This window comes from Lactuca saligna, chromosome 7 (assembly GCF_052625555.1).
Source record: "Lactuca saligna cultivar CGN05327 chromosome 7, ASM5262555v1, whole genome shotgun sequence".
Classification (NCBI taxonomy): Eukaryota; Viridiplantae; Streptophyta; class Magnoliopsida; order Asterales; family Asteraceae; genus Lactuca; species Lactuca saligna.
In genome coordinates this window covers 132,374,966-132,401,074 of record NC_136423.1, presented here as the reverse complement: position 1 = coordinate 132,401,074, position 26,109 = coordinate 132,374,966, and the positions used below count along the sequence as shown (strand labels likewise).

Sequence of the window (26,109 nt, the reverse complement as noted above, 5' to 3'; positions counted from 1 at the left end):
CCGCTTTAAAATCACGAAAAACGGGCTTAAAATGTTAAAAATATCAAAAATGGGCTAAAAGTGACAATTTTCCGAATTCTGGCCGAGGTTCGGCCTTCTGATGCTGAAACCGAGAGGAAGGAGGGTAGAAACCGAGAGGGGAGAAGGGAGAGAGCAGGAACCGAGAGTGGAGAAGAGAGAGGAGAGGAACCGAGAGGGAAGAAGAGAACAGAGAGGCGGGTAGAGGCAGAGAGGAGAGAAGGAGCAGAGACCGAGAGGAGGGAAGAGAGAGCAGAGACCGAGAGGCGGGTAGAGACAGAGAGGAGAGAAGGAGCAGAGACCGAGAGGAGGGAAGAGAGAGCAGAGACCAAGAGGCGGGTAGAGACAGAGAGGAGAGAAGGAGCAGAGACCGAGAGGAGGGAAGAGAGAGCAGAGACCGAGAGGCGGGTAGAGACAGAGAGGAGAGAAGGAGCAGAGACCGAGAAAGGCAGAGACCGAGGCTCGGTCTCGCATGCCTCAGCCAACAGAGGCTCGGTTCTGGTCCTAAGAGGCCTCTCTTCTTGGTTTCGGTTCCTAAAGCCTATTTTTCTCGTTTTTACCCCGTTTTAAGCCGTTTTTGACCCGGTTAAGGGCCGGAATGACCCGAATGATTCTAAAAAGTTACGGGAACTATTTGAGGGAGATTTGGGAGAGATTTCTCATACTTGGAGAGATTTGGGAGAGATTTGACATTCTTGGAGAGATTCCTCATACAAAGAGATATTTGAGAGAGGTTTCACATACTTGGAGAAATTTGGGAGAGATTTGACATTCTTGGAGAGATTTCTCATACAGAGAGATATTTGAGAGAGATTTCACATACTTGGAGAGATTTGGAAGAGATTTGACATTCTTGGAGAGATTTCTCATACAGAGAGATATTTGAGAGAGATTTCACATACTTAGAGAGATTTGGGAGAGATTTGACATTCTTGGAGAGATTTCTCATACAGAGAGATATTTGAGAGATATTTCACATACTTGGAGAGATTTGGGAGAGATTTGACATAGAGAGAGATAGAGTGAAAACGATTGAGAGAGGTTCCATGTGTGACAATTGTGAGTGTCCGGCATCGCAATGCATGGTTCGTAAATCCTGTTAACCCTTGTTTAAGGATCTTACACACTCTCGATGAGTATGCAACATTGTTTTATCGGTTTGGCTCGCCACGTACCACAGTTTTAGGTTGAGGAGATCTAGGTGTTCGCACTTTTTGATTTATGATCTCTCATTAGAATAGAGAGTTATGTAGAAATTTCATAATGTAAATTCTAGTACCCAAGGGCAAATTGAGTCAAATGGTTTGACTTGTTGACTTTAGTTGACTTTGACTTGACCGAAATTTGACAGTTGTCACAACTTCCATTAAAGAGATCTAGATGACTTTGACAAAAATACCCTTTGTTTTTTTGCACAAATGGTCCTTTCTCTCTCCCCCTATCTCTCTCTCTCTCTCTCTCAAGAAACAATAAATCCGTCTGAAACCCTAGATTTTCTTTATTTCACCCTCATTGAAACGCACCACCTCTATATTGTCCTTACTAGAATCAACTCATATACATCACCAACAATGATTAGAGTAAAATGCAAATGCAGTAATCGAATATGGTGATTGTTTCATAGATCTGACTGAAGTGCGGCGGATCTTCCTGTGCTTCTCCTCCGACAAACCACCGCCACCACTTACTCTTCTTCATAAAGACAGTCGCCAAATAGGTAGATCGGAAGTCGGATCTATGATTCCATCATCGTTCTCCACCTCCATCCATCACTGCAAGGAAAACCTAACCCTCATAAATGAAAACCCTAGCCCTCATAAATGTAGATCAGAACCATCGATGAATGAAGAAGGTTAGGTCCAATGAATCAGAGAAAAAAATCCAGGAATCGATTTTCACATCTTTTACTCTACCTCTCTTTGAAACTAAAATCAAAGCCAACACCCGCCTCCCATCCCTCATTTCCACTTCTCCCATTAATCTAGAGTCGACATAGACTAAATCGATGTCCCCATTGAAGAACTTCAAGTGAGATATTTTTAGAATATTTTGTTGTTGTTGTTGCAGGTTGGTTCTTGAGAGATCGACAGTGGGTGAATCTTAACAGATTCAAAAATCGATTTCGTCCCTTGGAACAGAGAGATACGGAGAAGACTAACAGTCGTTTCCACCGATTGAAATAGAGTTGTAGTGTATGCGATGAGTAGAGTTTGTCCAGAAAGATGTGTAGATCTGGTAGTGTGAAGAAGTTATGAATGCGATGAATGGGTAAGTGAAGTAGAGGGTTTAATGATGTGGTTGGATTTAAATCCATTGTGTTCAATCTGCGACAAGGAAAGAAGCATCCGATCAACCACTTTTGAGTTCTCCGGTTACATAGAGAGAGAAGCGTCGGAAGAAGATAATGAAGAAGAGAGAGAGAGAGAGACACTTTTTTAATTTCTAATTAACAAAATATTAAAAAGAAATAAATAAATAAAAATAAAGGGAATTTTTGTCTTTTCACACACACTTAATAGAATCTATTAAGAATGTTAGTCATAAGAATCATTTGTGTGCAACATTTGCTCCGTAGGTACCTTCTGAGCGAAAAAAAGTTTCGTAACAACTACTTTAGGGGAAAAAAAGCAAAACCTTAAGGACCATTCGTGTAATTTGTTCCTTTTTAACTTATGACTTTTTTTCAAAAGAAGTTTTTAAAATATATTTGGATTAACTTTTAAAAGATAAAAACCAAAAGTTAAAAGTCATCAAAAGTTACAAATTCCTTACTTCTAAAACAATTTTATTTTTCTTACCAAAAATCAATATAAAATGACTTTTGGAATTTCAAAACATCTTTTTAAACTTTCGGCTTTTTGAACAAGACAAAAATCCAAAAATTAGTTTGAAAACTAATTTCAAACAAGCATAAAATCAAAAACTTAATTAACCAAATCAAAAGTTAAACGATTAAATAAGAACAAAATAAAAATTGGATGACATTTTAAGTGACTAGATGAATAGAAAAACAAAAATCAAGTAAACCCTAAAACAAACCGTTTAAATAAATAACCACAAACAACCTTTACTTCATTATTGTCGAAATTTTAAAAATACTTAAAAAAATCGGCTAAATTGATAGTAATATTTTCCATGGATAAAATTATAAAATAGATTTATAAGCAGTGGATAGATAGTTTTCTCAAACCACTACCCTCTCCTTGCCAAAAATGGAGGTGACCTTGTCTGCAGCCATCTCCAATACCCTCGATTGCTCCGGCCAAACGTTCCGAAATCAATTACCTCTCCTCCACCCTCGACGAATCAACCCCAACCCGAGCGCTGCGATTCGGAGATCATCAGTCAAGTTCGGCATAAGGAATGCTGGAGCTGCGGTGTCTTCCGCTACTTCCTTCGCCTCTCCTTCTGCTAATGGTCGCAAGGTCAAGGCGAATCCCATCGCTGCTGCAGCTGATGATGTTTCTCCCTTATCACCCGATGTGATAGTTCTTGATGTTAGTGTAAGTAATTTTCTCCCAAATCACTTTTGTATACTCCCGTTTTTGACAATCCATCGATAAAAAAAAAACACACATTTTCTCTTTAATCTCTACAAAAGTTGGAAATCGCAAACAATATTGATCAATTTGTCAACTTATGAGCTTCATCTCTGACAGGGAATGACTTGTGGAGGATGTTCATCAAGTGTACAAAGAATTTTGGAGAATCAAGTATCTACTTCTTCATTCATTCATTCCTGTTTTAATCTTCTCGAATTGTTTGATTTAAAAAGTTCTATACATGAATAGGCACAAGTGGCTTCTGCCAATGTGAATCTTGAATCAGCGACAGCCATTATATTGCCTGTATCTGAAGCTACAGCTACACCAAATTGGAAGAAAGTAATTGGGGAAGATCTTGCAAAGCATTTGACAACTTGTGGATTTACCTCTACCCTTAAAGGTAAAAATTAAAATTCCTTTTCACTTTAATTAAAGAAATCGACTTTCATATTGCAAATTTGCAATCTGCTAAATCTTGAATTTTGTCTCCTTTTTCTATTGTTTACAGAAGGATAGCCATCTTAGAAATGCAAGAGAGTCTTGTAAGAAGCAAACTTTTTTTAGTCTTTTTATAAACTTTTAAAAAGATATGTTGTTATAAATACTGTTAAGATGTGTTGGCATATCTATTGGTGATTTAATTGGATGGGTGCAATTCTGTTAAGGGGGTAATCTTAAAATGGAATATTTGGTGTAAGTTTTATGTTGTGTAGGATTTCATTTCTTTACAACTATTTGTCTACATTTGTAGTTGTTGTTGATGATATTTAATTGAAGAATGTTGTAGATTCTATCATTTGTTGGTTTGTGTTAAGATTTTTATTTTTTGTTTATATTTGGTAAAAACTAAAAACAACTGCCTTTTGTTGTAATATCAAATGGGATGTGTGTGTTTCTGTCTATTATATATAGGGTTTTATGTAGAAAAGTTTTTATTATTTTGAGAAAGTTTTAAATATAAGGTTTTATGTGAAAAGTCTTATTATTTTGAGAAACTTTTTAATAAAGTCCTAAAAAAAATTTAAATAGAAAAATCCCGATTATTTAACATTTTGCCCAAATTAATGAAAGAATCATTTTTTTTTTTAATTTTAATAGGAAATACCATATTATGAACTTTTAGAACTTTATCAAAAAATTTCAAAAAATAACAGAGACATTTCCCCATAAAACCCATTATATAGCACTTTCGGTGAGAACATCTTATTTATCAAAATGAATGTGTATATGTTGCATCATATTTTCTACATATTCTATAAAAATATAACACTTTCTTCAAAAATCTAGCCTCTAGAAATGAACAAATACTTCTTCAACAATGCTAATTTGCATGAAAAATTAGTCTCCAACACACTTTCTTAAATTTTAAACATTTTATATCTCAGGTCTTCAATCTACCACGCTTGTAATTAAAACAAACATCAATGCTTAATTATTACATCTCATTAAATGTTTTGGAGTGTTTGTTTTGGGTTGAAGTTAATCATTTCTTAAATCATTTTTGGCTAATAGAAACAATTAAATTGTTTCTTGACATCTCTACTATTCTTCAAGCTCCATGCCTTTTCTTGTTGTTTGATGGCAATTCGGTGGCAACTTAACAATTAAGTTGTTTCTTGGTCTTTGTCATCTTCCAACTACATGCCACTTAATCGTTAAGACAGAGGTACATTGACCTACAAGTCGATGTTTAGGAAACTATAAAAAAAAAATACATATAAATAGATCCAACATAATCAAGTTTGAATTTGGAACATATTTCCTCTAAATAATAATAATAATAATAATAATAATAATAATAATAAAAATAAAGCAAACTCGAAATCAAGCTTTTGTAACAAGACGAAAAGCCGGCAGTTGTTTTCATTCATTGTTGAGGAGCAACAATGGAGGACACAGAGAAAGGCAAAGGAAACCAGAGATGGAATTCCGCCATCGCCAATCTCAACGACTTATCTCACAATCTCACCTCCATTGAAACGCTACTCCTCAAGAGCTCTGTCTACGTCGATCCCAATACATACAACAGAGCCTCCTTAACCTCCGAACAAGCCCGTACAATCAAGGTTCCGTTTCCGTTTCCCATTACCTGATTTCAACGATTTTTACAACTTCGCTTGTCAAATTAAGAGATTCAACCACATTTCTCTGCCGATATATGATTTGATTGATAAATGATAATCGGTAGTCCACATGTTGATGATCTCTTATTGCAATTGAATTGTTTGAGTTTCAATCGTTGGATTTCACAATCTGTTCAAATCAGAGAAAACTCGTATGATTTTCGATATCAGTTTCTGTGGCTGATTTGATTGGTGTTGTATGTTTGAAATTAACATGATTCCATCAGTTTTTGAGCTAAAATTCGACTTAATAACAAATCCAGCAAGGCTTCTTATCAATGTTTGATTATGTATGATTGAAATTCAACAGTTAAGAGGTTCAATTTCTACATCGTCATTCTACTTCTGATTGAATTCAATTCCTCGGGGATCAACTGCTCTTTTTGTATTTCATTTCAAAAACATTGTGAGAAAATAACTTAATAAATCCTCTTTTTCACATGACTTTTTTTCGGGTGCAGATTCTTGAGCAAAGAGTAGAGACATTAGAACGAGAGGTAGATGCTGCCATTTCAGCTTCAGCTCATGCTCGTATAGAGAAAAGAGAAGCTGAAGCAGGACAAAAGGCTGCTGAATTACAAGCAAAAGAGATGATAAAAGAGCTCGAAAACACCACAAGTATGCACACTCTATAACTTTTTTAATTTCTTGTTTTTATAATATTGTATTCTTCTTCATTGTAGAGGTGTTTGAATTGCACATGGAAGAATTAAGAACAAAACAAGAAGAAATTTCAAAGAAGGACAAAGAGATTAAACTTCTGAAAACTGTTGTTAAGACACTTGGAGGAAACGATTTGCTTGAATCAAAGTTTTGATATTTAGTTTATGTTTTATAAATAGTAACACGAATTGAAAGGTGTACAATATTGATTAAACTAATTTTAAAAGCTTTAATTATTGGAAGAATGACTTACAAGCGTAACAAAGTATCATAAATGACATTTTATTGGGAGAATGACTTACATTTTTTTATTGAATACCTATCACTTCTACAAATCAAACAAATTGGTATCGTAACGTTTGATGATGAATTCGAATAGTGATTCAAATGCGAGGTTTTTGGTTGGTTTTCTCAAGTGGGCAAAACGAAGCAATTGAGTGATAATGATTGCCATTTCACAAGTGATTCTTGATTAAGAAAATTATAGAGTCTGATGAAATATAATGTGTGACTCCATCGCTTTATCAAAATTCAGTTCTTGTAATTAAAGGCAATGCCGATTTTTTGCTTGCTCATTGTGAATTTCTATGTTTTCGATTTGTTTCGGTATGTGGAATGTGTCTATGAAACAGTTTTATATAGAGGTGGATTTTTGTGTCGCATACCAAGTATTTGATTAAAATCTTCAAAGAAATTAAATGTTTTATTGGATAAATAGTAGAGGCTAATGAGCATTTTGTACACAAAGTTGTATTTGGAAAACCCTAAGCCTTAGTATAAAGAAAGAATATTACTTTTTTTTTTCAATATTTCATACAACATTGGGGAGAAACATATGGTTTAGGTATGAGTTATCCAAGATATGATAAAGCCTCGGTAGGAAGATTAGTTTTGTTAGCAATGATTGTTAGCAATGATTGAAATTTTGGCCCCACGGATTGTGATATTAAAAAAAATGTATGTGGCTTTCTCATCTCTCGTACCCTATGATACCGTTTTTTTTTGGGTTGAAAGAAGTGAATTTTCAATCAAAAAAATTGGCATCTAATATATTAGACCAATGAGGTAGGTTATTTGGATGAGGAAGGTAAAAGTTTTTGACCAATAATTGGTATTCAAACAAAATAATTGTCATAAGAAACACTTTATCAGTCAGTAAAAATACATATTACATTAAAATATATGTATTTTTGAATAAATTATGTAAGATTAATGTTAAATGTATACATAAAAGTTTAATGATATAATGTGTACAAAAAACATTTAATTGTACAATATATACATCATCAACACTAAAATCTATGTTAGTTGTCACATGGGATGCCACGGGTCATGCCACATGGCTGGTAACATGTTGTGCTAATAACACTAATGATATTTTTTGAGCAAAAGATCAACTTTAATGGTCATACATGTAGAAATCCTATAGTTTGCGAGTAATAAGTATACAAAGAAAAGTTCATTGGTATTGTTTTGTTCTTTTTTTTAATACTTTGTTACCTTTGTAAATCATTTTCCAAAAAATGTATGTATATTTTTAAGATGTGATTTTTTAATAGAGACCTTAAATGAACCATTAATGATGTGACATATGTGTGTTTGGGGGGGGGGGGGGGGGGGGGGGGGGTTCTACGCATCCATGTAGCATTGTACCATAAATACAAGTTTATTTACCAACACCTTTTTTGAAATATATTTTGAAGTATATTGAAAAATTATGTAACATACCAAAAATTGAAAGTAAAAATTTTCTTTTAAGTCGACGAAAACAACCTTTCATTCGGTTGGAAAACTCATCATAACATAAAATGTGTCATACAATCATCAGAGTACAAAATCAATCAAAATTCAAATCATGCGGAATACTGGTGGATGTGGTACAATCATGACGAATCCTTCTCCTTGGAACCGAAAGTAACTGAAACTATAAACATAAAACTGTAAACAAAAAACTCACGCAGTTCCCTAAAATACCTTATATCATACATACATATCAATACGAAGTTGTACCGAGTCTATTTCACCCCCAAGCCTATTTCATCCCCGAATCTATTTCAATTTAATCGGTATTTTTCAATCGAACAAATCTATTTCACCCCCGGACCTATTTCATCCCCGGGTCTATTTCAACTCAATCGGTATTTTTCAACCGAACGGGTCTATTTCACCTCCGAATCTATTTCACCCCACATACAATCAGCATATAGTCATACCAACAAAAGTTACAAAGATAACAACCATATGCAGACATATCAACAAGTGTCACAGAGACATATATCATCCTACAAACATAATCCAGTGGTTCGGCATTGGAGCCTTCGACCCATGAGTACAGTGAAGAGACTCACTTCTCAGTCGATACTCAGTCGCTACTGCTCTCATTGCCAAAAATACTGATGTTATGCACCACCTATATTGTTACACAAGGTAAGCCCTTAACTCTTCTTCCAAAACTACTAGTTTGACCAAAAGTAAACTTAAGTCAAAAAGTCAACGGTCAACATTGACTTCAGTCAACTGCCACATCGTGGGCATCTATGACCATGTCGTGGCCTCATACAACAATACAGACAACTATTTCCTATTCGTCACGTCGTAGCGACCTAAGGTCACACCGTGTGCACTAGGTTTATAACAACTTAATATGTTAAGCCATTTTTTTCGATTCTAAGAGCTCCAAAGCTGAGTTCTGGTCCATTCTATGGTCTAAATGGATAAAGCTTCCAACTTTATCCATTAAGACACCTAAATAGATCATGATCCCAAACCCTAGGTCCAAATAAGGAAAAATACAATAAGGACTTAACAATTAGTCCCTCGATCTGAAAAGTCCTTAACCCAACCACTCCAGTAGAGTTTCCAATACCAAATCTAGCATAAAGGTGGGTGCTATATAGACATGCATGTCCAATGCATGTCTAAAATCCATTTTAGGTCAAAATGATCTGAAAGTGACTAAAAAGTCATGCAAGGTCAAGAACCCCAACAAAAGTCTAGATCCATAAGATATATTGTTTATGAGCCTTAGGAGAGTCATAAAGTTGCAATATTTATCACTTCAAACCAACCAAACATTTCTTATGGACCAAAATATGATAAGAAACTAGATCTACAACCAAAGAATCATCAAGATAGAAACTTGAGGACTTATAAATGGTCCAGAGAGTGATTCCAAAGATGGAGAGGAGTTTGTTGCTTGATCTTTAGGCTAACACCTTCTTCTTTTTCCTTCAAAATGAAACAAAACACCACAAAGAGCTCAGCACTAAAGAAAGGAGGCTAGGGTCAGGGTTTCTGATCTTGAGAGGGTAATGGAAGCTGAATGGTCCTAAAACCCTAGCCATAAGGTCCTTTAAATAGGACCCAAAGCCTAAGGATTATGTAACACCCAAAAAATTCATGCCAAATTAAAAACTTTTTCAAAACATTTAAAACCATTCATCATTACAAAGTTTGTCTTCAAAATAGTAATTATCAGAGTATCCCAGTATCAATTCATACAAATCATGATAGATATTAGTTTTTCCCCAGAAACATAAACAAATCATGAGGAGTGGTACGATCAAGCATTTGCCTTCCCTCGACCACCAGAAGTACCTGAAACAACAAACTAGAATTGTAAGCCCGAAAGCTTAGTGAGCTACCCCAAAATACCAACTCCATACCAATATAATCATAGCATATAACTGATGGGTTTTGGTCATAAGACATCCTATGTGCTCATACAAACCCTAATGCTTGGATCTAGGTTTCTCTAGAGCCTTGGGGTCTTTATATAGGCGTAGAGATAGGGTTTCAGTCATTATCCTTATCTAGTTGCTTGTCCACAAAGCAACCCATAAGATAATCCTTGAATCCTTATCATAGTCGAATTCTAAGGCCTTATCACCTTAAATTCGTTCACCCTATATTTAAGATAATCCTTACCTTATTTTGTAACTATCACATAATTACAAATCAGCCCCTCTAGTTTAATTAATTACACTTGATCACAAAATTAATTCCTAATTAATTATTGACCAATATTAATTAAACAAATATGATTTCTCCTTTAATATATTATTCTTATAACATATTAATAAATCATAATAACCTCTCTCTCTCTCTTTATTTATTTCTCCAATCAAGTTGCTTTGGTGAAGGCAACCCAAAAGGACCATGCACCATTGGGTCAAGTACATACCAAAATAGTTATGGACTTAGACACTAATCCAACAGTCTCCCACTTGGATAAGTCTAATAACTATTATGCGTATGACTTCAAATCCTGATCTGCAATCGTAGCTTTCCAAAGCCGCTGTCAACTCTGATCCTATCAGATACGTGTGTCCTTAGATAAGGGATCATATATTCCTCCATTCTAGATATCATATGAGATATGATTTCAAACCATTCTCTTTGTACTACTTCTCGATTTCTGATTTATGACAACAGACTAATTGAACAAATCAAATTAGCCCTAGCCCGGCCGAGCATTTACGTTTGTCATCACTAAACCATCGAGGGGCCCAAAAGATATCGCTTTTATTCTTTGAATAAAAGGAACAGATAAACTTTGATACAATGCTTGCTTTCACTCACTCACCGAATCACACACAACAATATGTTTTATAACACCAAGTTACTAGTGCATTTACATATTATCAATGTGCAACCGATTCGCAAGATACAACTCACACATCTCAGTTTCAAGAATATAAGATGTTATCGTCTCACCAATCACTCGTAATACAATTCATGGAGTGATCCAAGCAAGCGTGGGTTTAATCCAATGCTCAAACATTATTCATAAGCACTCATGAACGTTTCAGCAAACATTTGCTTATGTCTAATACTCTTCTAGACAATCCACACACCGATTTACGACAGTCTTCATTCATATCTACTTCCAACATATGAACGACTGTGGCCCGTTTGAATAATTCGATTATTCTTAATAAACTCAATTATTCTGGAAGTCAAAACATGCAAGGTGAAACACAAGAATAATACTAATCCCATATGGCCTCAAACCTTTGAGTATAAATAAAACTTCTTTTATTTATCACCATACCGATTACTCATTATTTGTCGTTTCGGGTAATCAACTTCTTACTTGAATTGCAACACTTGTCCCATGCTCCTAGCATGCACACAATGTTTAACTATGGTTCTTACTTTTGTGAAATAGACAAATTGAACACATTTCCAATCATTCTCATTTTACAACTCCAAATCCTTTTTCATAAGTGTAAGAATATCAAATTCTTGCTACTTATAGAATATGCTAGATTCTAACACTTTATGCAACGATCCTTTCGTAATGTCACTGCACCAAAGTCACAAAGACTATTGCCAATGATATTACAAAGTCCTCTATCGGAGATTGTTACAAGACAATTCCTTAGATATTATGTCTTTCACTCAAAGTACATTCCTTTGAACATCCTTTTGCATAAAAGTTTCTAATCTAGTCATAGATTTACTTCCCAATATGGACACGCTTCCATATTTTCCATATGACAACTTATTCTTAATAGAATCTTATCTATTCATAATAATGTCAATATGGTCCATCCAATACCATGCTTTCAACTACTCACAAGCAACCAATCCTCGTCGAACTTTGGATTGTTCTTTGATAGTTGTTTAATTATTTTAGTCAAAACCGATTCTAGTCCCTTTTCCCTCTAAATGCGCTAGACATTGGAAAATTTTAGAATGGTCAAACATTAAAGCATTTACAATCGATCCTATACCCGAAGCATATGGGACACGATGCACAATGTTTTATTTGCTATGTTCTCAAAATTCGAATTGTGAAAAGGAATTCCGTAATCATAATCGAAATTTTAAGAACACACTATGTACCTTTGACTAAATTTATTAACATTTCTCAACCTAAGCCTTTAGATTTGAAATGAAGCATAATATTCTCTCCCTTAATTATAGCAAAACAACTATACAACCCTTACGACTTTGCAAGGTATTATACTTGTTTTCTATAATTAATATTGCCAACTTGCAAAACTTTCCATAATAATCATACACTCATAACATTTATGCTCCCACTATTATGATGATTACTATAAAACATAACACTTATGCTCCCACTAGCTTTGACATGTATTCATAAACATCTTAACTTTCAGAAAGATAATACCTATTGAATTTCTTAAGTCCATGTTTCTAATACTTAGTGCTTTGATAATCTTTTATCAAGGCTTCTTGAACTTATACACTTTTGCCTTAGATAGTGCATATGTGTGTCTTAACAATTAAGACTAATTGCCAAATGTAACAGCCCGGAATTTCAGGTATTTCTTTAAATTATTTTTGGGGCACATTTAGGAGGGGACTCGGCGAGTTGGTGCATGACTCGCCGAGTAGGGCCATGGTCTTGGTCGCAGTCGCAGATACGCGACTGGACTCGACGAGTCCAAATAGGGACTCGGCGAGTCGACGCTGATTCTGCTGAACCCTAGCCGTTTCATTTCTGAATCGTATATAATGATCTTATGGCCGTCATGTCGCGTCTTTTGGCCGATTGAAGATACCTTGGGAGTTTGTGGGCATCTGGAGCAAGAGTGAGGGCTAGAGGAAGCTTGAAGAGATTTTTAGACAAGGAGGGGCAAGGTGGTGATCAAAGGAATCGAGTACTGGAAGGTTGGGGACACAGGGAACACGTTTCCAGGTAATCTTCGGATCAAAATCTGTAGCTTTTACGTTGTATGCGAATTTAGGGTTTAGGAAACCCATTTAAGGAATTGTTAGATTGTAGTGTTGTTATAAGTGTTTAAAAACCCCTGTAATAGTATATGTGAAAGTCCAGGAAGCCCCATATCTATATACTTCGAAATCATGTGAAATACAGGAGGCAGCGGATTGACTGCATGGCGAGGACTCGCCGAGTCCAATGATCAGACTCGGCGAGTAGCTTGAAGTTTCACTAGGACTCGCCGAGTTGTTCTTCAGACTCGGCGAGTAGCTTGAAGATTCACTAGGACTCGCCGAGTTGTTCTTCAGACTCGGCGAGTAGCTTGAAGATCTACTAGGACTCGTCGAGTCGTTCTTCAGACTCGGCGAGTGGAGTCAGGGTGTCTATACTCGCCGAGTTGCCCTTTGCACTCGACGAGTCCGGTCAAGATTGACCGTTGACCTGTATGTAACTTAGTAGGGTCAGTTGTCTTGTTTGATAAGATCATTAATAAAGGTATGTGGTATTATAGGGAACCTGCGGATTAGCGGATCGAGTGCGAGTAGCTCGAAGGGTTTATAGCTTGCATACTACGAGGTGAGTCTTCTCACTATACTTCACCCGGAAGGGTTTGACTGTGAGACCGGAAGGTCGTATGTGTTATATTTATGCTATGTCTAGAGAGGTAGATGCTTTATATGTGATGTATGCTTATATGTGATGTATGCTTATACGGGCCGGAAGGCGAGACCTTATGTGACAGAAAGAACGGTATGATGTATGACTTATGTGTTATGTGCATTATGTTACATGTGTTATGTTTTATACTATTATGGGCCGGAAGGCAAAATACTATGGGCCGGAAGGCAATCTAATACGGGCCGGAAGGCGATATGTTATGGGCCGGAAGGCGATTATATTACGGGCCGGAAGGCAATGTTATGTGGACCGAAAGGTCCGGGCCGGAAGGCGTATGTGGGTAAGTCGTATACTGGGGAACTCACTAAGCATTTATGCTTACTAGTTGTGTTTATGTTTTTCAGGTACTAGTGATGACCGTGGGAAGGCGCCGACGTGACACGTACACACTGCCACTGTTGAGGATCCTGGAGATTTATTATTTATACTTTTGAAATAAACTTGGAATAAACCCTTTTGTCGAATAATGATGTTTTGTTTAAAATGAAAATTTTATTTGAAAATTTGAGCTGTTACAATTGGTATCAGAGCCTTGGTTTGAGGGATTCGGGTGTACTTTTGGGTGCAACTGAACTCAGACCGGGGATTTGAGGAAAAACTTTTTTTTAAATAATAAGGACACAACATTTTATAAATGGTAAGGCGGTTAAACAAGGATGGAACAGTGTGTACGTGCAGCCAGCGTCCGAACGGTAAAGATCCCCAGAATACCTTACGATATTATGTTATGCACTGAATTATGAATTGTTATGCATGCTAGAAGACTAGGTATACATGATAGGACTAGAATTGCCTGTTTTGTGATGCCTTAGTCTAGGGAGATTGCTTATATGAGATAATTGGTAGCGTGCAAGTAGATAGTGCATACTAGAGGTAGAGTACTCATTATTCGGGATTTGGGGAGGAAGATTTGGGACGAATACTGATACGGTGTGGTCGGTAGTATTGGGCCCGTACTACCGAAGGCACCGGATCAGTGGAAGACTCAAGTAAGAATCCTTGGAAATCGGAGACTGGGTAGGGCGCGTATCGAGTACAATTGTACTTGGTGGAGTCTCTGATGATTTTATGTTGTATTTCAGAGACATCATGGTTATCACACGCAATGGGGCGAGTTCGAGCGGTGCGAGTGACGAGGAGATTCGTCAGATTATTCAGGAAGAGGTAGCTGCGGCGGTTCGGGCTGAGATCCCGGAGATGTTTGAGTCTATTAAGACCACGCTGATGGAGGAGTTTGAGGAGCGGTACGCCACACTTACTGAAGCTGCAGTTGCTGCCGCTACCGCAGCTGTGGCTGCTGCCAGGCCGCAAGGGGGTGATTCATTACTATTCAGGGAATTCAGCAACACGAAACCCCCTGAATTTGATGGGACGCAGGATCCGATTGTAGCTATGAGGTGGATCGCCGACATCGAGGGGTGCTTCTATACTTGCTCATGCCCGGAGCACTTGAGGGTACGGTTCGCCTTGAACCAGCTCCGTCTGGGAGCGAAGGATTGGTGGAAGTTCGTGACGGCGAACTTCACTCAGGCATAGATTTCGGCGGTGACATGGGAGAGGTTTACGGAGATGTTCAGGGACGAGTACGTTCCCCCGGTAGAGAGGGAGCGATTGATTCAGGAGTTCTTGACCCTTAAGTAGGGTACTGATTCCGTGGCAGTGATCACACGGAAGTTTCATGAGAGGGCAATGTTCTGCCCCGAGCTGGTATCTACGAAGCAGTCGCGGATGAGCCGCTATTTGGGTGTTTTGAAGAGGGAGATCCGGGAGTTTGTGTCAAACTCCACCTATCGTACTTTCACTGAGCTTCAGGCGAACGCCAGGAAGCGCGAGATCGAGTTGGAGACTCAAGCGAGGGAGGAGGCTGAGTCTCGGCAGGTGGATCGACGGCTGGCCCAGTCTCAGCCGGCAGCCAAGCGGACTAAGTTCGCTGATTCGAGGATGGGAGGTTCGAAGGGTCGCACTTGCGCGAAGTGCGGCAAGAGTCACGAGGGGACGTGTCGAGCTGGTGGTTGCTACAAGTGTGGCAAGGAGGGACATATTGCCAGGGATTGCCCTAAGGGGTTTATGGTTTGCTTTCACTGCAACCAGACAGGCCATCAGAAGGCCGAGTGCCCGCAACTTCGTCAGGGAGCTACACCTACTACCCGGACTACTGAGACCCGACCGGCGAAGGTCGAGGCCCCGAGGGCTCGCGGGAGAGCCTTTCAGCTGACTGCGGAGGAGGTCCGCGCTGCGCCCGATGTTGTGGCAGGTATGTTATCATTCACGTATTTACTTAAAGGTCGAAATGCTATGCTTATGTTAATGTATGTGTAGGTACTTTTCTTGTGAACTCTATGCCTGCTCTAGTGTTATTTGATTCGGGTGCGAGTAGATCGTTTGTATCGTTAGCTTTTAGTCAGCACATCGGCATTAGTCGTGAGCCGTTAAGTCGGCCTTTGAGCGTTTCTATTGCGGCTGAGAGGGTGATTTGTGCTACGGAGGTTATTCGGGGATGTGTGCTAGAGATCTTCGGGGTCGCGTTTCCGATTGACCTAATTCCTATTGCGATGGGTGATGTCTGTGTCATCGTAGGCATGGACTGGTTGAGCCGATTCAGCGCTGTCATCGACTGCGAGCGTCAGCTGGTGACTATACGAGACCCTAGTGGGGGAGTTCTTACGGTATACGGCGAGGGTACCCGTTCGAGATCAGCTTTTTGTTCGGCCGCTAGGGCGAGGCAATGCCTACAGCGGGGATGTAACGGCTTTGTGGCATATGTGATGGATACGCGGGAGAGTTCCGAGAGACCGAAGACATTGAAGGAGGTTCCAGTGGTGCGCGAGTTTCCAGATGTTTTTCCCGAGGATTTGCCGGGAATACCTCCTGCGAGGCAAGTGGAGTTTGGTATCGATCTAGTTCCAGGGGCTGCGCCTATTGCGAAGGTGCCTTATCGTCTTGCACCTCCAGAGATGCAAGAATTGTCCTCGCAACTTCAAGAGTTGTTGGGGAAGGGATTTATTCGGCCGAGTAGCTCGCCGTGGGGAGCACCGATTATGTTCGTCAAGAAGAAGGATGGTTCACACCGGATGTGTATCGATTACCGGGAGCTGAACAAGGTGACAGTTAAGAACCGCTATCCGTTACCGAGGATCGATGATCTATTTGATCAGTTGCAAGGGGCATCTTGGTTTTCCAAGATTGATTTGAGATCAGGGTACCATCAGGTAAGAGTGCGGGATGAGGACGTCCAGAAGACAGCCTTTAGGACGCGGTATGGGCATTACGAGTTTGTGGTGATGCCTTTTGGGCTCACCAATGCCCCAGCAGTGTTCATGGATCTCATGAACAGGGTATGCAGGCCGATGCTGGATCGGTCTGTGATTGTGTTCATCGACGACATTCTGGTGTATTCGCGGTCTAGGGAGCAGCATGAGGGACATTTGAGGGAGGTCCTTGAGGTACTGAGGTCGGAGAAGCTATATGCAAAATTCTCCAAATGTGACTTCTGGTTACGGGAAGTTCAATTTCTGGGGCACGTTGTAAATCAGGCAGGGATATTGGTCGATCCGGCCAAGGTGGAAGCGGTGATGAGTTGGGAGGCACCGAAGTCACCTTCGGAGATCAGGAGTTTCCTTGGGTTGGCGGGGTACTATCGAAGGTTCATTAGGGACTTCTCCAAGATCGCGGTGCCGCTTACCAAATTGACCCGAAAGGGTGTTACATTTTCATGGGGACCCGAACAGCAGACTTCCTTCGAGACACTTCGTCAGAGACTGTGCGAAGCACCAGTATTAGCTCTTCCGGAAGGGATGGAGGACTTTGTCGTATATTGCGACGCATCGATTTCAGGACTGGGTGCAGTGTTGATGCAGAGGGGCCATGTGATAGCCTATGCATCGAGGCAGCTGAAGCCTCACGAAGCGAGATATCCCACGCATGACTTAGAGTTGGGGGCAGTAGTGTTCGCCCTCAAAATTTGGCGTCACTACCTGTACGGGGTTCGTTGTACCATATACACGGACCATAAGAGTTTGAAGTATTTGATGGATCAACCCAACCTAAACATGCGTCAGAGGAGATGGTTAGACGTGGTTAAGGATTATGACTGTGAGATCCTATACCACCCAGGCAAGGTTAATGTGGTAGCTGATGCATTGAGTCGTAGGGCGGAGAGTACTCCATTGCGGGACGTATGTTTGAGAATGACGGTGATGACTCCAGTAGTAGATGCTATTCGTGGGGCACAGGCCGAGGTTGTGAAGTCTGGGATGCAGAAACAGGAGCGGGTCGTCGGATTGATTTCAGAGTTCGTTACGGATGGGCGGGGACTTCTGACATTTCAGGGTCGGATCTGGGTGCCATTCGTGGGCGGTACGCGTGTTACTTTGATGGAGGAGGCACACAGATCGAAATTCTCGATCCATCCCGGTGCTACAAAAATGTATCTGGATTTGAAAAAGGAGTACTGGTGGCCTTGTATGAAGAGAGACGTTGCCTGGTTCGTTGAGAGGTGTTTGACCTGCCGTAGGGTTAAGGCCGAGCACCAGAGACCGCACGGTAAGTTGCAACCCTTGGAGATTCCTGAGTGGAAGTGGGATCAGATCACGATGGATTTCATCACCAAATTGCCGAAAACTGCCAGGGGAGTCGATGCGATTTGGGTGATTGTGGATAGGCTAACAAAGAGTGCACACTTCCTTGCCATTAGCGAAAGTTCATCAGCAGAGAAGTTGGCAGAGTTATACGTGAGAGAGATAGTATCTAGGCATGGAGTGCCGACCTCGATTGTTTCGGACCGCGATGTACGTTTCACTTCCAGGTTCTGGAAGAAATTCCATGAGGAGTTGGGTACTAAGCTGCATTTTAGTACCGCATACCATCCCCAGACCGACGGTCAGAGCGAGCGGACGATTCAGACATTGGAAGACATGCTTAGAGCGTGTGTGTTAGACTTCAGGGGTAGCTGGGATGCGCATCTGCCGTTGGCTGAGTTTTCCTACAACAACAGCCATCATTCGAGCATTGGTATGCCACCGTTTGAGTTGTTGTATGGTAGGAGGTGTCGGACTCCCATTTGCTGGGGAGAAGTGGGACAGAGAGTGATGGGCAGTACAGAGATTGTACTTCAGACGACCGAAACGATTCAGGGAGTGAGGCAGAGGTTATTGACCGCCCAGAGCCGACAGAAGAGTTATGCGGACAGATGCCGGTCCGAGCTCGAATTCCAGGTCGGCGACTTCGTTCTCCTAAAGGTTTCTCCTTGGAAAGGGGTGATCCGGTTCAGGAAGAGGGGTAAATTGGGGCCCCGGTTCATAGGCCCATTCCGGGTAATTGCAAGGGTAGGTCGGGTAGCTTATCGGTTGGAGTTGCCAGCGGAGCTGAGTCAGATTCACAATACCTTCCATGTATCCCAGTTGAGGAAGTGTATAGCCGATGAGGCAGCAGTGGTTCCGTTAGAAGATATTCAGGTGGATGCGAGCCTGAATTACGCCGAAAGACCAGTAGCTATCAGGGATCGGAAGATCAAGGTTCTACGGAACAAGGAGATACCTCTGGTGTTGGTTCAGTGGCAACATCGGAAGGGATCGGAGATGACTTGGGAGCCAGAAAGAGAAGTGCGGGAGCAACATCCGGAATTATTCGCAGAATGAGACTTCGAGGGCGAAGTCTAGTTCTAGTGGGGGAGAGTTGTAACAGCCCGGAATTTCAGGTATTTCTTTAAATTATTTTTGGGGCACATTTAGGAGGGGACTCGGCGAGTTGGTGCATGACTCACCGAGTAGGGCCATGGTCTTGGTCGCAGTCGCAGATACGCGACTGGACTCGACGAGTCCAAATAGGGACTCGGCGAGTCGACGCTGATTCTGCTGAACCCTAGCCGTTTCATTTCTGAATCGTATATAATGATCTTATGGCTGTCATGTCGCGTCTTTTGGCCGATTGAAGATACCTTGGGAGTTTGTGGGCATCTGGAGCAAGAGTGAGGGCTAGAGGAAGCTTGAAGAGATTTTTAGACAAGGAGGGGCAAGGTGGTGATCAAAGGAATCGAGTACTGGAAGGTTGGGGACACAGGGAACACGTTTCCAGGTAATCTTCGGATCAAAATCTGTAGCTTTTACGTTGTATGCGAATTTAGGGTTTAGGAAACCCATTTAAGGAATTGTTAGATTGTAGTGTTGTTATAAGTGTTTAAAAACCCCTGTAATAGTATATGTGAAAGTCCAGGAAGCCCCATATCTATATACTTCGAAATCATGTGAAATACAGGAGGCAGCGGATTGACTGCATGGCGAGGACTCGCCGAGTCCAATGATCAGACTCGGCGAGTAGCTTAAAGTTTCACTAGGACTCGCCGAGTTGTTCTTCAGACTCGGCGAGTAGCTTGAAGATTCACTAGGACTCGCCGAGTTGTTCTTCAGACTCGGCGAGTAGCTTGAAGATCTACTAGGACTCGTCGAGTCGTTCTTCAGACTCGGTGAGTGGAGTCAGGGTGTCTATACTCGCCGAGTTGCCCTTTGCACTCGACGAGTCCGGTCAAGATTGACCGTTGACCTGTATGTAACTTAGTAGGGTCAGTTGTCTTGTTTGATAAGATCATTAATAAAGGTATGTGGTATTATAGGGAACCTGCGGATTAGCGGATCGAGTGCGAGTAGCTCGAAGGGTTTATAGCTTGCATACTACGAGGTGAGTCTTCTCACTATACTTCACCCGGAAGGGTTTGACTGTGAGACCGGAAGGTCGTATGTGTTATATTTATGCTATGTCTAGAGAGGTAGATGCTTTATATGTGATGTATGCTTATATGTGATGTATGCTTATACGGGCCGGAAGGCGAGACCTTATGTGACAGAAAGAACGGTATGATGTATGACTTATGTGTTATGTGCGTTATGTTACATGTGTTATGTTTTATACTATTATGGGCCGGAAGGCAAAATACTATGGGCCGGAAGGCGATATGTTATGGGCCGGAAGGCGATTATATTACGGGCCGGAAGGCAATGTTATGTGGACCGAAAGGTCCGGGCCGGAAGGCGTATGTGGGTAAGTCGTATACTGGGGAACTCACTAAGCATTTATGCTTACTAGTTGTGTTTATGTTTTTCAGGTACTAGTGATGACCGTGGGAAGGCGCCGACGTGACACGTACACACTGCCACTGTTGAGGATCCTGGAGATTTATTATTTATACTTTTGAAATAAACTTGGAATAAACCCTTTTGTCGAATAATGATGTTTTGTTTAAAATGAAAATTTTATTTGAAAATTTGAGCTGTTACACCAAACCTCACAATTCAAATTATGGAAAGGGATACCGTAACCATGATTGAATTCGAGAATGCAACTTTACAATCACTATCTTCTTAAAATCTTTCTTAGTGAAAGCATTTCCTCACAATCATTTTCATGAAGGAGGAAATCTTATGACACTTAGATTTTAAATGGTGTATGTGTTTCTATCCATGTGAATTTGTTGAAACCAAAGTTTACGACAAATTCAAACTCATATGGACCGAACTTTCTTAATCTTGATTTCTTGCCTTTATGGTAGCACCGCTGCCCACCATGTCTTCCAAGTAGTTAAGCAGCTCACCCTTTCCTATCAATGTACCTTTCATCGATTAAGGTGCTTTGCCATTTATGCGTTTAAAATGAGAACTCATAGAGCTCACATGCATAATTAACTCAATTTGGAACAGCATAGAATCAAAATATTCTCAACACGATATGTTGTAAACCTCAACTCGTGTGCTAGTGATGATCGATAAGGTTTATTTGATTTGTTCTTGAAACCTTTCAAGACCATTAAGACTCCCACTGACTCCTTGACATATAAGATTCTCTTGTCAATAAACATTTGTTGACAACCAAATATTCAAGAGTTAGTGTAGCTTTTATCAAAACACTTCATAAATTGGTCCAAGTTGGTCTTTGTCTTATTCAAGACATCACAACTTTCCACATTTTATGAATGTTATAAACCTTTAATGCTTTTCACTCATTGCCACAATCTTAACTTTAAGACTTGTTATTGGAACGAAGTATGATAGACTTCTTGATTTTTCCATTTCTTCAATTCTTGATTCCTCTTCTCAAACATACAATTGTACTAAGACTTACTTAGAGGATCAATTGAGATATGGTTCTTAATCATTAAGACCTATCATAAAGCATAAAAGGTACTCTCCCTTCTTCTTCAAAATGGAGAAACTTTTATCTTTCTGCCTACTTGACTCTTCTTATTCGTTCTGCTATTGATTTAAACATTTTCAATCAATTCAGAATTACACTTAATCATATTTACTAAACCTTTAGTAAATCATGACGAATGTCTTTGTTACTCTTATGGTGGACTTTGATCAACACGCAACTTTGTGTACTTGATCTCCTAGTCCTTCACTTGAGACTTTGTCAATGAATTAGTCTAATTTCCAAAATATGAAATTTCTAATTCATCGTGCAACCAAGTTGCATGATTCCAAGTTTCTGTCCAATTGAAACTTGGGCGATGAGAAACTCTCCCTATTTGGTAAATTCTTGACTTTCCATAACACAATAAGAAACAAATCCATTATTGCTAATAATTTTAACATCAATTTTTCATACACGCCATTGTAAGGATAAATAAATAAAATTTAAAATCAAAATTTATTTTATTGCGGAAAAATTTGTCCTTCACAATGCAACTCATTGAAAAGCTTATGCTAATACATATTTCTTAGCAATCTAATTCTAACTCTAAGTAGTAGCTCAAGAATCTAATCTTCGAGAAGCGTGATCGAAATCCATTCCTTTACGGTTAGATTCTGCTCACTTCTTCCCTTAATCTTCCTTTCTTTTCTTCGATCTTACAAGACATCAATTGTAATCTTATCACTTTATGTATTAAGAATCTAGAATAGAAGCTTAAAAGAGTTAGTTAATGGATTTTACCTATATTAGAGCCATACGTTTCGACTCTCCCATCTCTTAGATCTCTTTGGTAAATAGGGCAGCTTCGTCTCCAATGCCCCTTCTCTTGGCAATAAAAGCAAATTGACTCTTTTTGGAACAGGACATGGAACTACTTCAGACATCACCTTTCTCTTATGATCAATCTTTTCAATCATAGCAAGTATTTCATTTCCATTGTCTATATCCATAGAGGTCTCGAAGGCAGATTCACCAATCAACTTTGCTTTTCTATTGCGCCAAACCATTGTTGATTCAGCAGCAATAAGCATATAGGTGAGATCTATAAGGGTCACGTCGCGGTTCATCATATAGTACTCTCTTACGAACTCACTATATGAGTTAGGAAGTGACTAAAGAACCCAATCAACAACTATTTCCTCACAGACAACGGATCCCAACATTCTTAACCTATCAATGTGTGACTTCATCCCTAGGACGTGTGCACACACCGACTTTCCTTCTTTATGTTCACTTGCCAAAAGGGGTTGAGTGATGTTGAAATTTTCAAGCCTTTGAACTTGTGGGTTAGGGAGAATAATTGGAGGAGGAGGAGGAAGTGAAGCATGATCTCTTGTTCCTCGATCGAATCGTGGAATATCATCTTCATGTGGAATGCTTATTCCACGGGATTTGGGAAGACCATAGTTGTCGAACTTTGACATCTACAAAACGGGAGAAAAACAAATTCAAGTTAGTTGATAGATTGAGTCCTTAGTAAATCACCCAAATGAAATACTAAGGCTAGGACCCAACACAATATTCTACAACTCGGGAGAGGGATGTCGTAACCCTAATTGCAGAATATTTGAAGGTAAGTGAATGACGATTCACTAATTTCCACCACGAAAAACGAAAAAGAAATTTAAGTTTTAAATCTATGAAAACTCCTAGATCCTTTGAGATTCATTGAACTTTCAATGGCATGTTTAAATCTCGATATGCCCCTCTTGTTTGTGACTGGGATGCCGAGGATCACAAAGCGGGTGTGAATAACCATGCAAACTTACATGGTGCCCTCACATGTTACAGTCACCTATTCGATGTGCCGGTAAACCACACACGCTCCACCGAACTATGGCAAACATTGAATCACCCTTTGCTACCTTTGCTTAGAACCATTTAGTGTGTCGGTTAACCACACACGCTCCACTAATGTCTTCGCAAGGGCACAAAGTGTAATTTCATGGAATTGCATCAATTCACGTTTGCCTAAGTAACTAAGATTGGGAATTAGAAAAACATTTAGTTACTTCAGTAATTCATTATACTTATAATGGAAGGTTTCGTCCTATCCTACCCGTTCGGCTAACGACCCTCCACTAGTCAAGAGTGCGGTGGGTAAGAGTGGATACCCATTCAATCGCCATATTATAGGCAATTTCCTTAAACACCCCTTATAGACCAGCTTCGTGAATGAGGCCTACTAACGGTAAGACTGAATTTTACTTATACATATATATAATGTTAGACCTTTAATGTTATATATAGTATAGGGTGCATTTTACACTTTTAAAATACTATGTGGTTAACTTTAACAATTACACTTTTAATTCAATTAAATGGTTAACCTAAACTTTTATGGATTTATTAAATCGCTTTTAATTATACTCCTTAATTAATTAATAAAACCATAAGGGTGTATTTGAACTTTTCAAAATATTACTAGGGTTTTAGAATTTAACATTCCTAATTAAACTTTTAATCAAAAATTAAATCCCAAAACTTGAGGGCAAGTTTTGAAACCTTTTTCAAAACATTAGGGTTTTAACTATTTAAATTTCAAAACAACAAAACTTTTGGGTTCAAATTTAAACTATAAAACCTAAAGGGGAAAATATGAAACTTTTCATAACAACAAGGATCAAATAACAAATAATTTTAAATTAACATTTAATCACATAATTATCCATATTTGATTTATTTAATGATTTCTTGCAAAACAATTTATCAATTTACTCAAAATAATTAATCAATTATATTATAAGGAAACAATTATCTTATTAATTGATAAATATCTTCATTTAGATCAAAAATATAGTCAAATATATCATATAATCGGATTAATATTGATCTAACATGATAAGGTAACTATCCATATGCAAAAACAGCAAGAAATCCCGAGATAAGCACTATCCGACGAGTTGACTCGTCGAGTCAAGCCTGGACTCGTCGAGTCACCCTGGACTCGGCGAGTTCAGCTATGGACTCGGCGAGTCCAGCCTCTAGAACATCAAAAATCGAATTTTTTAGATATACAGTGCATCAATACAATTGAAACCATCCTAGGCTCTGATACCACTGATGGGTTTTGGTCATAAGACATCATATCTGCTCATACAAACCCTAATGCTTGGATCTAGGTTTCTCTATTGTACATGCTTTGAATCCAAGACTATAAACCCTAATTCTAGCATATGGAAATCAATATTAACATATAATTAGGTTTAAGATATTACCTTGATTGTTATGTAGTAATAACAATCCCAATTCCTCCTTGAATTGACTTTGGAAGGCTTAGAGTCACAAGTGTCACTCCTCTAATGGCTTACAAACACCAAGAGAAAATGGAGAAGGTATAAAGAGAGAGGAGAGAGGTTAGAATTCGTCCTTAGGACTTCTTGGGAAGGGATACACGAATTCATGAGCCTTGGGGTCTTTATATAGGTGTAGAGATAGGGTTTCAGTCATTATCCTTATCTAGTTGCTTGTCCACAAAGCAACCCATAAGATAGTCCTTGAATCCTTATCATAGTCGAATTCTAAGGCCTTATCACCTTAAATTCGTTCACCCTATATTTAAGATAATCCTTACCTTATTTTGTAACTATCACATAATTACAAATCAGCCCCTCTAGTTTAATTAATTACACTTGATCACAAAATTAATTCCTAATTAATTATTGACCAATATTAATTAAACAAATATGATTTCTCCTTTAATATATTATTCTTATAACATATTAATAATTCATAATAACCTCTCTCTCTTTATTTATTTCTCCAATCAAGTTGCTTTGGTGAAGGCAACCCAAAAGGACCATGCACCATCGGGTCAAGTACATACCAAAATAGTTATGGACTTAGACACTAATCCAACAATAACAATACAGAACAACTTGCTTAATGAGCCTTCAGCCTGACTGGACCGCCTCGCAGGGCCTACATCCTATCTGGACCACTCTCGAGCCTTTGGCATGACTGAAGCACCTTGCAGGGCCTACAGCCTATTCAGACCGCTCACCGGGTATGTTGGCCTACAACACAAAGCAGGACCGCCTCAATCCAATCCCCAATCAACAAACAAACATGTGCACATAAATATTATACGCTAGCTCATATCATATAACAGTCAACCCGATCTATCAGATCACTAATTATATCAACATCCCCAATAACCGAGGTATAGACCTAACCGGTCACTTACATAGCATCATCCTATAAC

The 26,109-nt window shown here is 39.3% G+C and overlaps 2 protein-coding genes across 2 annotated transcripts; both read left to right on the top strand.

Moving 5' to 3' along the window:
• Positions 1 to 3,183: 3,183 nt before the first annotated feature.
• LOC145004137 (copper-transporting ATPase PAA1, chloroplastic-like) lies at positions 3,184 to 4,294 on the top strand. Its single transcript, XM_078963031.1, has 4 exons — positions 3,184 to 3,521; positions 3,678 to 3,731; positions 3,810 to 3,963; positions 4,072 to 4,294. Exons 1-4 carry the CDS (start codon positions 3,231 to 3,233, stop codon positions 4,077 to 4,079), a joined length of 507 nt encoding a protein of 168 aa, XP_078819157.1. The 5' UTR covers positions 3,184 to 3,230; the 3' UTR covers positions 4,080 to 4,294.
• Positions 4,295 to 5,392: 1,098 nt separating this feature from the next.
• LOC145005889 (uncharacterized) lies at positions 5,393 to 6,594 on the top strand. The gene is made up of 3 exons (XM_078965004.1): positions 5,393 to 5,629; positions 6,148 to 6,304; positions 6,370 to 6,594. Exons 1-3 carry the CDS (start codon positions 5,450 to 5,452, stop codon positions 6,501 to 6,503), a joined length of 471 nt encoding a protein of 156 aa, XP_078821130.1. The 5' UTR covers positions 5,393 to 5,449; the 3' UTR covers positions 6,504 to 6,594.
• The last annotated feature ends 19,515 nt before the right edge of the window (positions 6,595 to 26,109 follow it).

Coding starts and splice junctions, on each gene's coding strand:
- LOC145004137 (XM_078963031.1), top strand. CDS start 3,231: ATGGAGGTGACCTTGTCTGCAGCCATCTCCAATACCCTCGATTGCTCC. Junction 3,522..3,677: donor TGATAGTTCTTGATGTTAGT/GTAAGTAATTTT, acceptor CATCTCTGACAG/GGAATGACTTGTGGAGGATG. Junction 3,732..3,809: donor AAAGAATTTTGGAGAATCAA/GTATCTACTTCT, acceptor ATACATGAATAG/GCACAAGTGGCTTCTGCCAA.
- LOC145005889 (XM_078965004.1), top strand. CDS start 5,450: ATGGAGGACACAGAGAAAGGCAAAGGAAACCAGAGATGGAATTCCGCC. Junction 5,630..6,147: donor AACAAGCCCGTACAATCAAG/GTTCCGTTTCCG, acceptor TTTCGGGTGCAG/ATTCTTGAGCAAAGAGTAGA. Junction 6,305..6,369: donor AGAGCTCGAAAACACCACAA/GTATGCACACTC, acceptor TCTTCATTGTAG/AGGTGTTTGAATTGCACATG.